This window comes from Labrus bergylta, chromosome 8, assembly GCF_963930695.1.
Source record: "Labrus bergylta chromosome 8, fLabBer1.1, whole genome shotgun sequence".
Lineage (NCBI taxonomy): Eukaryota > Metazoa > Chordata > Actinopteri > Labriformes > Labridae > Labrus > Labrus bergylta.
Window position 1 is genome coordinate 12,257,663 of NC_089202.1, and position 12,619 is coordinate 12,270,281.

General features: G+C 41.4%; 1 protein-coding gene across 1 annotated transcript in view; it reads left to right on the forward strand.

Moving 5' to 3' along the window:
• itga8 (integrin, alpha 8) overlaps positions 1–12,619 on the forward strand; it is a 43,450-nt gene that overhangs the window by 27,137 nt on the left and 3,694 nt on the right. The window contains exons 17-25 of the mRNA XM_020648496.3: positions 534–691; positions 819–950; positions 2,035–2,102; positions 2,660–2,807; positions 4,277–4,369; positions 7,322–7,401; positions 7,843–7,923; positions 9,190–9,295; positions 10,510–10,668. Of these exons, the coding sequence (XP_020504152.1) occupies positions 534–691; positions 819–950; positions 2,035–2,102; positions 2,660–2,807; positions 4,277–4,369; positions 7,322–7,401; positions 7,843–7,923; positions 9,190–9,295; positions 10,510–10,668 (1,025 nt within the window). The remainder of the gene's footprint in view (positions 1–533; positions 692–818; positions 951–2,034; positions 2,103–2,659; positions 2,808–4,276; positions 4,370–7,321; positions 7,402–7,842; positions 7,924–9,189; positions 9,296–10,509; positions 10,669–12,619) is intronic.

Here is a 12,619-nt window from a genome sequence, read left to right on the forward strand (position 1 = left end):
TAAACCTCAGGAGAGAGGGTGGAAGCAAGAATCAGGTAGACAGATACACGCAATGGAAAGAACATTGTTTCCAGTGTCTTTGTACTCTCAGATGACTCCATCCTTCATAACTCATGGAAAATAATCTTTACGTGTGCAGGCACATTAAGGAACGAGACAATATGGGCTAAACAGCTCAGCAGTGTCTGACTGATTGCTTGATATACTCTCATTACGCTTGCGCTTTTATTTCCTTTTTATTTAATGCATTCATTTAACAGAGACACATGCAATGAACACTACTTCAAAAGAGATTGTGTTCCTCTTACTGAGAAGGATAACTGATAAAATAAAGATCTGCTTTTTTGGTGCTCCAAAGTTTCCATCTGATGTAGCGCTCGTTCTGATTTTGTTCTCGTTTGTTTATTGTTTCTGCAGCGAGCTTGTTTGCACACTTAAATATCACTTTGGCTTTTTTTTTTTTTTTTTTTTTTTTTAAGTTTACAAATCGAAGTATATTGTATTTCACTTCTTCATCACAACTGTCCGTCCAGACCTGAGAGCAGAGCTGCAGCTGGATTGGTTGAAAGGCACCAGAGGTGGAGTGAAGAGAGTTTTGTTCCTGGACACTCAGCAGCCTCAGCGCATCGGGCTCCTAACCCTGAGTCACAACCTCCCACGTGCATGCCTCAGCTACACCATCTTCCTGAGAGTGAGCAAATTTATGACCTTTGCATATTGTAATATATCTAACAGAGAAAGCAGCTATCCAAGTATTGAGTTAAATATTTCAAGCAAACAAAGTTGACTTATCGTCCCATGGTTTCTGTTTCTCTCAGGAGGAGGAGGAGTTTCGGGACAAATTGACTCCCATCTCTCTGGCGCTGAACTACAGCTTGGCTCCACCCACTCGTGGCCAAAGCCTCCCTCCTGTCCTCAACCAGTACAGCAGCACCTTCCTTCAAGAGCATGTAAGTATACATAATATAGAAACTGTATAAGAAAATTACTCTTTATATTAAGTGTAATATTTCTAATGATGCATGTTTGCCAGTATAAATCCAAGTCTGAACCCAACGCACTACATTTTGAGGCCTTAATCCAATCTCATGTTTTATTTATAGTCAATCATTTTTGCATGAGTCTTTCCCTTTTACACAAAAGGCTTTATTGCAAAGAAATGTAAAACAATCATCTGTTTTAACTTCCCTCAGTCTGTTTCCAAGCTAAATTTAAATCACCAAACAGCAATAATCCAGAACAATCCAGAACAATCCAGAACTATAGAAAATGATGAGTCCCTTGAACAGCAGGCATGTGCTGGTCAGTAAAATGATGATGAAAACATTAATAGCGACTTTGGTCCTGCTTAAAACTATTTATTTGTCAAAGAAGCAAATCTGATGAAGATTATGTGGAACACATTGCTTGTTCTTCGTCTGTCAGAAAGTTGAGAAATACAATAATAAGAAGGAGAAGTGGATCTGACTGCATGTTGAGCATCAAGCCATTTACTCATTGAAGAAGCATTGTCCACATGTTTAGTGTTTTTGATGTTTTTGAGGATTATTTGCCTTTTTCCACTTTTTTTAAATTATCTGAACAGACTACACATTTTTTAGAAGCAGGACATCGTGTGACTTATTTGTGACACATTACAACCTAAGCAGACCATCACCCATGGACCTTAACAAGAGAGAGAGAAAAGGAAAAAAGATGACTTTCTAAATTTAGTTTTAAAATCAAAACCAGCCGAAAGCAGAGTGCAAGAAAACATCCCAGACCTGGAGGCTTATTCTGCTGCACAATCCAAGAAAAGCACATTTTACAGTGTGTGTGTGTGTGTGTGTGTGTGTGTGTGTGTGTGTGTGTGTGTGTGTGTGTGTGTGTGTCTGTGTGTGTGTGTGTGTGTGTGTGTGTGTGTGTTTATGTATACAGCACATGCATCCTGATTTCTACAAGTCATGTTTCTGATTTCGGTTTCATAATGAAGTCCAACGAACTTTAATCATTTCCTCATGCCCCTTCTCTTCTCTGTACTCCTCTTCCTCTCAGGCGTACATCCTCCTGGACTGTGGTGACGACAACATTTGTATCCCTGACCTTCAGCTCTCCGCCACCATGTAAGAACGATACGGCCACTTCCTCTAATCTAAACCTGCAAACACTAAACACAGAACATGCATGCACCTCCAACTAAATCAAAGGAAAAACGTCTGTTATTCCTCACACAGTTAGCAAAGTTTACACTCACACTATTCACATTATAGTTCCATTTACCATGTGGTGAGTGTGTGAGCATGTATGTGAATGAGCCCATACTCTATATATAGTGTTTCCAGCTGTATCATAGCTTCATTGCAGTGTTATATAAACATCCTGTCACCCTCTACTGACTGATACTCTCACACACACACACACACACACACACACACACACACACACACACACACACACACACACACACACACACACTAACAAACACATTGTTGGGGCCAGGGGCATAGCAGTAGATGAACCAGGGCAGATTAGAGATCCATCCCAGAGATAATAAAAGAGTTTTAGATTCTCAAAGCTGAAACAAAATGCCTCATTTTGAATTCGCTAAGCCTGACTTAAAAATCATTTCTTTCCTCTCTCCACCGTTCTGTTTTGTTTTTGAAATCAAACACACATTCAGGGACCAGTCGGAGCTGGTGATCGGAGATGACAATCTGGTTATGCTGACCATCACTGCACTGAACCAAGGAGAGGGAGCCTACGAGACAGAGCTCCACACACTGATCCCACCAGAGGCTGACTACATCGGAGTGGAGCGCAGGGTGGAGGTAGATGAACACACACAGCAACATGGCACTCTAGGGCAGGACAGCATGGCAGAAATTATAATTAGTTAGTATAAGATAATGCTGCCAAGCATACAGACAGGGATGACTTTACAAGTTAAGCTAAAACTGGTCTCAAAGTTTACGTCTGTGTACTTAAGTCGTCTTTCACACATTTTTGGTGTATCTTCTTACTAAGTAACTAAGATAATTGAAACCTGATAAGTGCTTGCTCATGGTGGATTCATGTTGGTTTTCTTAAAGTAAAGTCTGATGGTCTAGACCTGCTCTTTTGTCTCAAGTGTCTTCAGATAACGATTGGGATGAATCAGGGAGATACAAAGAAAACAAAATGACTGATTGTTAAAAGAGCTAATAAAGCTGTTTCATGTTAAATAACAGTGCCTCTCCTTCAGTCAGCAGTGATAAATGCATGTCTAGAGGGGTTAGCGCTAACATTAGCATGCATCATCTTTGTTATATTAGGATTCCCTCAATTCTTTAACAAGGATTAAAACTGGAGGGAAAGTATTTACGGAGTTACTGGTTTTTTTGTTTTTTTTCCAAAACAGACCGACCCGTTATTTCAAAGTATTAAAAAAAACTGTTTGACAGACATCTTGAGTGTGTTGAGTGGGCTCAAGATGTCCGGTGATGTAATGCACCCACTTTTTGTTAACAATTTCCGCATCTTTGGAGGATGACAGAGCTTCTGTTACGTTTCTGCTGTGGATGGACTGTCTGATCGTTTCATATTGAGAACACAAGTCCAATGCTTCTTATCTTTATAGATTTATCATGAACCCCTATCTAAAGTTCATCACCGACCCAGCACTTCTGCATGCACATCTGTTGACCGTGTTTGATGTTTGATGGACCCCAAAAATAGATGTATAGGATTCAGGCAGTTGTCTTATCATGATTGAAGCAAGTGCCAATGAGGAAGTGAGCTATATGAGGCTGCAGCTACAGTCCGACATCACATCCTGTGTTGTCTTTGTGGTGTGTTCGTGCGCAGTGATTAAAGCGAGGCTATCGGCAGGGTGCACTTTACTGGCAACAACCCAAAAGCCCCAATTATGATTTACAAGCTGCATTAGTGACCACGGAAATGGATAGGGTCAACTGATGTGAGGGTGTGTGTGTGTGTATAATGTGTTTGTGTATGTGTGAGTGTGTGTGTGTGTCTTTGTGTGCGCGCTAATGAGTGTGTAATGGGGCTCTTTTGATTGATGAGGTTGTTACTGTCAGAGCATTCATCACTCCTCTTCTCCTGCCATCCCTCCCTCCTGCTCTTTTTTCACTCCCTCGCTCCCTCACCCTTTGATGGAGCTTTACTTCCCTCCGTTGTTCTTATTCTTCCCCCTCTTGACTCTCCATGCTCCCTATTTGTCACTTTCAGACCTTTCTGATTCATCATCCCACTCACTTTTCTCTCTTCTTTACTTTTTTTTTTTTTTTCTCCCCTCTAGTCCCTGTCTCAGCTTAACTGCGAGTACAAGATGGTCAACGACTCCAGATTGGTGGTGTGCGACCTTGGCAACCCAATGGTGACGGGGACTGAGGTGAGATTGTTACACGGAAGTACACACAGATACACACTTTTTCATTAAAACGTCACTTTTCCAACATCCATGCCAAGGAGCTCCGACTGTTTCTCCTCAGGTTTAATTCATAGTGATTGATGTTTCCCACTGATTACTGATTATCACCTTGACCCTCATTTTTCACACTTTGACTCTCTTAACCATACCCCACACGCTTTGCCTGTGTGTGTGTCTAGTGTGTAGTAATAATAGCGTAAAGCTTATGCAGGAAGTCAAGGCTTTGTAAAGAGTGGTCCCCCCCCTACATCAAACTCTACCACGAAGCATGTCACATTTGTGTGCGTGTGTGTGTGTGTGTGTGTGTGTGTATTTGTGTGAATGTAGGGGTTTTGTTAGGGTGTCAAGGCCAGCACAGAGGTGTGTTCCAGCTCTGGAGGTGACACGCAGCATTCTGATAAATCAATTATGTGGTCGTGTTTCAGTGTTGGGGGAGGAGAGCAAAACAAGGCATGTGTAAGTGTGTGTGTGTGTGTGTGTGTGTGTGTGTGTGTGTGTGTGTGTGTGTGTGTGCTCCCCAGCCTAGTCCAGATGTTTCCCATATTTAACTCTCCCCATGCCCTGCTGGACGTCCAGGAATCCATGAGCTTATGCAGAACATACCTCCATGTACCCCATACAGACTCTGCTTACATTGTGCAACTAAATAGTTCTCATCACTGGAGTTCATTCCTCGTGCCACATGACACACAGCTGTGGAGCCTCACTGAGGGCCATCAGTGCAGGAGGTACATGCCAGGAGGAGAGCTGCTTTTCACTCGGATATTTGTGCATCTATGTATGTTCTTCAGCTTGCTTTTGCTAATGTTTTGATTTTAGTTAATTAGCCTTTGAGCAGAAATCACTGAGCTGGACAACAACACACACGTACCCCAAAGTAACACAGAGCAGTACATCACAAACATACACATTCACAGCAGCACAAAGACTTTGACTTTGTTATTTCAGTTTGTTTTTAAAGCTGCAGTTCCTATCGTCATCCTGTGCCCTGTTCTTAGTTAAAAATCCAATTAGCAACAAGAGGAAGAGGAATAGAGTAAGAGTTGAGAGACAGTGTCTTCTACCATATTGTTAACTGCACCTATATGTGGATGTCTGTTCAAATAAAATAGTTAAAGCATCAGATATTAGCAGATGGGTTCCAGGATTACATGAGGGCCAACGCGTTCTGACTCTTTTCCTCTCCACATGGATTTCTTTTCCTGTGTGCAGCAGCCTGCTGAAAAGCTAGTGGGCATTACTACTAGGAATGCAAATGGAAAGTAGAAAACTGAAGACACAAATATCTTGTCCCATGTCTACAGATTCTACATCAGTCTGCAGCATATGTTACTTCAAATTAAACAAAGAGCTATTGGAAGCATCAGCATCAAGGAAAGAGTTTTGCTTCACACTGACTCCAAACCACAAAAGTATTTAGGTGGATTTTCCAGTTGAATCAATGTCAAGTCAAAAGAATCGTTATTTATTTAGATTTTGGAAACATGTTTATGGTAATATTCTCTCCTTTCTTACACTCATATCCCTTCACTCTTTATGTAAGAGTATCACAAAGCCCATGTAATGTTTGATGTATGTAGGTGGCTAATTAGTGCATAGTGTGTGCAGAGCTGCAGTGCTCAGTTGAATTCTCATTCGTCACAGTGGTTACTAATGGTGGCAAGAATCGTACTGACTTGTTAAACATCTAAAAACCACTTCTCTCAGCATTGTTCTAAAGAATCATTGTTATCCCAACATGTGGCTGAATACACCGCTTCTGGTAAAGCTTTGTAGCTTTAAGAAGCTACACAACACCACACTGAGGCAGCGCATTTGATCATATTGTGGCAAAATGATAATTATTTGGAATAAAACAAATGTCCAAATGGAGAGAAATTGCAAGTGTGCTGCACATTGAGAACGTTTTTTGTGGCTGTTTGGATGAGCTTTCCCCACCGTGAAAATGTTCAATCAAATGTAACCAAGATAAATTGAAGCTGACCACAGTTGCTGCTGGTCTCTGAAAGCTACAAACAGTTAGCGTTTAAAGCAGGGCAGTTTTTGAAAATACATTATAAGAGACACAGTGAGACTAGTTCAGACATTTGTTGTGCTGTTGCCCTCCTCTTCGTCTGGTTGTCTATCCTAGCTGGTAGTGACGACTTCTCTCTGAACGACTCATTTGGTGTCCGTCTCTTAAGAGCTTTCCTGCCTGGCTCCTCTCCTACAATTTCTCTAATGTGTCCCATAAAGACGACCTGACTTTGCTTTGTAGTTCTGCACCCCACCCTTACCCTCAACCCTCCCCTCCCCTCCCCCCCCGCAGGCCTGCCTAGTGAAGTGTTAGTGCAAGTCTGCATGCTGTCATTTTCCCTCTCTGTACCATGTGTTTGACCTGTTGGTTAGTAGAGCTCATGCACACGTGTACACACACACACACACACACTGTTGTACAGTTACGAGCATGCACACACACACACACACACACACACACACACACACTGTTGTCATTGATGTTGAACTTAATCCTTCACATGTTTCAAGTTAGCTTTGAGGACAGGGGATTTAAACTGAGGACAGACAAGAACCTTAACTGGAGCTTTCTGTGTCGTCTGGATCTTCTCTGATAATAGAACACAAATACACACACACACACACACACACACACACACACACACACACACACACACACACACACACACACACACACACATACCTTCTCCCTTCAGAATCCAACAACACAAGAGGATGTAGTTAACAGAGATTTTACTGTCTATTACTGGACACTTTAAACCTGATGTGGCCTTTGATGTACAGATGTACAGTATCTCTCTCTCTCTCTCTCTCTCTCTCTCTCTCTCTCTCTCTCTCTCTCTCTCTCTCTCTCTCCTCCTGTCACATGTTTCTCTTTTTTTCCACACTCTCGCTCAGCTGTCTGTTGGTTTGAGGTTTTCCGTCCAACGACTGGATGATGCCGGACCCAAGATCAGCTTTGAGCTACAGATCCACAGGTGACACACCCACCGACTCTCACGCATAACCCCCAAAACTCAATGACACACTAATTGGAACACACAAAAGGCTGTTTGTCTGTCTGGTAAATAAGTTCTGTGTCTGTCCTGATCACATCACTGTCTGCGGTTCAATAAAACTAACCACAGAGGCAGAAGAAAAAGACATGGCCTGAAGGAGCCCCAGAATGGAGACAAGCTCCATACAATATATTCACTGTCTGCTTCATTTTATTGATTTGGATACATCACATTAATCCATACAGATAGTTGGATCAAAGTCCCTTTGGAGCCAGTTATTCATAAAGATACAGCTTTATTTATAACTACTTTGTGCCTTTTCATTCACTCATACTGAAACTAAATGTATAGAATCAACTCAGGGTGTCTTTTATGCCATGTATTTAATTTTATTTAAACTGCTTGTTTATCTCTCCACAGCTCCAACAAAGATAACTCCCATAGTAACCCGGTAACTCTGAATCTGTCCATCATCGCGGAAGCCCATCTTGATTTACGAGGGTGAGTCAAGCGTCTTTGCATGCAAGATCTCATCTTCTTCTCCAGGAAACAGTGACAAATTGTTTGTTGCAGTTTCTGCGTCACAAAGCTTGCAATTGATCTGGTTTCAACTAAACTTTTTCAGCGTAAGCAGGATATTACCACCTTTCGTTATGTTTAAATTTGTGGAGCCTGTTTATATACAGATGGAAAGCCCACTTCTAGACCTTCATCTGAACTAATCACCAGCACATGGGATGCTTGCAGTAGTTTGATATGTTCAGGGATGTCCCCGTGTGCATGCTGACACACACAAAAACATGCACACACTTCAAAAGCTTGAAGCCTCGCATGGCTTTGTTTGGGTGCGCTCACTTGTTCATACAAACAGAGTAGGACCTGAGAGTGATGGGGACATATGAGTTCATGTGTTTGTACTGTGAGACGGTGCTACTTCAGTGAAGTCTATCCAGGGTTTAAAATATCAATATTTGTTAGTCCTACTTGGCAAATACTCTAATACCTATTACTCAAAACTAAAAGAGACAGATCTCTCACTACTGATCATAGACTGTATAACACATGGATGTAGGGACATTACTTATTGGATTTTGAAGAGGCGTTTTGAAGCTGGCATCTGCCATATTGGAAATGCTGACTGTACCTAACTATGGATCATTCTAGAAATAGGCAAAGAGGTGATTCTGAGGCGGGACTTAACCCTCCCGGCAAAAAGCTACAATACACCCACCTGTCAGTCGCAATACATAACTCTTATGTCCCCCAACCTCTCTAAGTTAAAGTGTAGGACATTATTTTAAAAACAGCTTTTTGTATCTAGCAGCACATCTTTGACTCTGACCCCTGTGATAAACATGCAGAGAAATTTCCATTTCCCTTCTAACAATGTCAACAAAATCTTAACATAGACAGTTTAAAAATGTAATATATGAAGGAGATGTTATGTTGAATTTAGATAGATTCTACAGCTCTACTTAACAAAGAGGCCACAGATTGTATACTTTGCAGACGTTGATTTCCAGATCTTCCAATATGACAACAAAGCTGTTAAAGAACAGGCTCAGATTATTGAAGTTTTTCCAATTTAAGAATTAAAAATGTGCCCTATTGGACAAATATATCCTTGTGGATGGGTGTATGCTTCCTGCACATAGAAAAGGCCTACATGAGACAGTAAGCCTCCACCCCAGCTAGAGTTAACAGAGCATCCAAACGGATCAATGTGTACATGCCTCAGTGTCATCGAGCTCTTTCTCCTCTCTTCAGGGTGTCTCATCCCTCTCAGGTGGTGCTGCCATTCCCAAACTGGGAACCTAAGGAGAAGCCTGTCAAGGAGGACGACGTGGGTCCACAAGTAACACACATATATGAGGTACATTGCACACCATTCATTTTAAACACAGACAGGCGGCTTCATTTCTGAGATGGCGGGATAAAAAGCAGTGGTTGCTGTTGTTGTTGTTGTTGTTGTGTTTTTGATGTTGCTGGTCACATGTCTGTCTCTGCACTGACTGTTAAGATGAAAAGAGCAGGATAAAAAGGCGTGAGTAGTTGTAAATGAGGCTGCAGCTAGCGGGGGGGGGCTCTGTAAGGTGAGTAAACAGTAACACAGACGGTTAAAACAGTAGCTCTATAAAGAAATGGGTTCTGGCTGATCAAAGGTCCTCAGCTCCGGAGTAATTACTGCTGTGAAGGGCGGGAAAAAGAGAGAAAGGGGGGCTAGAGAAAGGTGTAGGGGTCAAGGCAAGGAGGCTGGAGGAAGGAAGGGAGGGTGGAAGGATTGTTCTTAAGAATGGGCAAAGTGTAATGAGTAATAATCATGGAGAAAGAAAACAAGGTCAAACAGAGGAGCAGAGAAACAGACAGAAGGAGGGAGAATAGCAGACAGACTGGCGACAGTTTACAAAAGGCGCATATGTGTGTGCGTCTGTGCGCTCTACATGTGAATTCTTTCTGTTTTAAAGGGATGGCTGCTTCATTGAAGCCGAGCGCAGCAGTGTCTGGCCTGTCCTACAGCTGATAATGATTTTCATTTGCAGTTCTTTTCCCAGTTGGCAGCTGCTTCCAGTTAGAGAGGACAGAGTTTTGTTTCTCCCTCTTGCAGAATTCCTGCCCTGCAGCAACAAGGATCATGTCCTGTTTGGATGACTTGCTTCAGTGTTAATGACCGTGTGTGTGTGTGTGTGTGTGTGTGTGTGTGTGTGTGTGTGTGTGTGTGTGTGTGTGTGTGTGTGTGTGTGTGTGTGTGTGTGTGTGTGTGTGTGTGTGTGTTTGTGTGTGTGTGTGTGTGTGTGTGTGTGTGTGTAAGAGAGACAGAGAGAGAGAAATGAGGGTTTATCCAATTGATGGTTCATTTAAGCTCATAATTCATTTAATTTGATGTAAAATTATGAGCCAGGTGATGCAGAAGTTTACCTTGTCTTGTATTTCAATCCCCGATGAATGAAGAAAACTTAAAACACAGGTGGCGTGTGTCATCATCCCTCAGTTATGATAACCTGATTAAAGCCTCAGTCACTTGAGACATACTAATACGACACTGACAACCTCCTGTTTTTTTTTTGCGATTCTTCTCTCTGACTCCAGCTCCATAACTTCGGTCACAGCAGTATTCAGGACGCCGAGCTCCAGGTCGGCTGGCCTTCCCGTTTCCGTGATGAGAACCTGCTGTATGCCATGGAGATTCAAACTGACGGACCAATTAGCTGCCGGACGAACACCAGCCTCAACCCGCTCGGCCTGCAGGTAACATTACAAAGTGAACACACACACACACAGAGTTTACACATGCAGACAACTTTTGAAAAACTAATTTCAAGACACAAACATATAATTATGCTGTGTAAGCATTGCCTGTTGTGAGAATGAATATGAATCAGAGCATTACTAACTACTAATTTAACTTTCATAAAAGAAAACAGCCCTGGATCTACAACAGGCTTTGGGTTTCTCATATTGCCTTGCAGCATAGTTTCCATCATTTATACCTGCTTATTTAAAACATAATTATACCCGTTGTTCTGGCTGCTTCCCATCTCATGTGCCAGTTGGCTCAAAACTAAGGGAATGCTGAATTATGCTTATTAGTAGAAAGGAGAACTGGAATATTTCCCGTTATCTAACATGCAATCTGTGGGGTAATTGACAAGAAAAAAACGTGCAGTTATTTCATAAAGTACATGACTATGTCAGAAAGTGAAATGCTACAAGCTGTAATCATTAGTTTAAAAAAATGACACTGATACACAACATCTAGTTAAAGTTGAGATTATTTTCTCTTATTTTTTCCATTTCCATTTTTCCCGATCTCCACGTGTGCCCCTGTCACCGTCAGTCCGTCTGTGCAGATAGACTGATCGGTACACATGCGCTAAGCAGACATGTCAAGAGTTCACATGCAACGAGCATCATACTATCTTTCCTGATCACTGTCACTGAAAAGGCCAAACCTATGGGCCCAACTAATAATGTGAATTTTATCTGGATTGTTTAATTGATTTATGTCATATTCAGAGTTGTGACAGAATAGTCACATTTACAGTCTAAAATGTGGTTGGTGAATATGCCAGTCAAGCCACATGAGAAGAAAAAAATACAATAGATGATTAGCCCAAAAAGAACCTGACTTGTTCCCCCTTTGATAATACAATTCTCGAAACAAAAATGATACTTGTAATACTTCCCAGTAGCCACTTTTGGAGTGTAAAGGAATCTGATTCGGAGCCAGCTCATACCAAAAAGACAGGAATAATTTAATTCCATGTCAGTTATGTAATATAGCAATGAGTAAGGTCTTACACCTGCTCTTTTGTAAAGTGTCTTGAGATAACATTTCTTATGAATTGGCGCTATACAATAAAGATTGATTGATTATGTAGCTAGCAGCTGCTCAGTTAGACAGGAATGTGTGTTTTTGTCAAACTGTTATTAGAGGTGTTCTTGTTATTGGTGAATCTGAATCTGGTACCTGAATAAGGAAGGAAAATTTGATTAGAACCTTTCAAGTCATGGCTGGTCTACCATTTAAAAAATGTAAAACCTTTGTGGAGTTGTTTAGTTTTAATTTGGACAGAAATGTAAAGATTTCAGTGCAGCTCTGGTTACCTGTAACAGGCTTTTGTCAGTTCATGGCTTAAACTTCAATCAACAGATCTGAATGAAATATGAAATAAAAGTTTAGTTCAAGCTGAGCACATGTATACGCCTTAAACTGTTACATGAATGTTTCTTTCATCTGTGGCCTCTCGGCTGCTCTGTCACTGCTTAACATTCAGCTGCAGGAAGAAAAGGAGACATTTTTTGGAGCTTTGCAGCACTTCCAAATCGAGTTGGCTGCCTTCACAGGCCTCTGTCCAAAGCCAGACTCCCAGATGAAAAACAAAAAAATAAGATATATATCCATTTATGTATCTGTTCTATGACATGAGAAACGTTCAGGTTATTCAGTCTCATTGGGGTTTCTTTTCTTCTGTTGCAGTTTTGTTCCTGATCCACAATCTGAAAACAGCCCTTTTTATTAGATTGGTTTTATCTAAATGTCACACTTGTGTCCTCAGGTGGTGAATTTGTTTTATTTTATTGCATCTCTTAAAACGTCTTTTAAATCTTTGTTTACAAGCGCTCTCTGTCTTCAAGTCCACCATCTCCTTCTCTTTGGGTTTTCAGGCTGCTTCAGAGCCCATGTGCAACACAGACA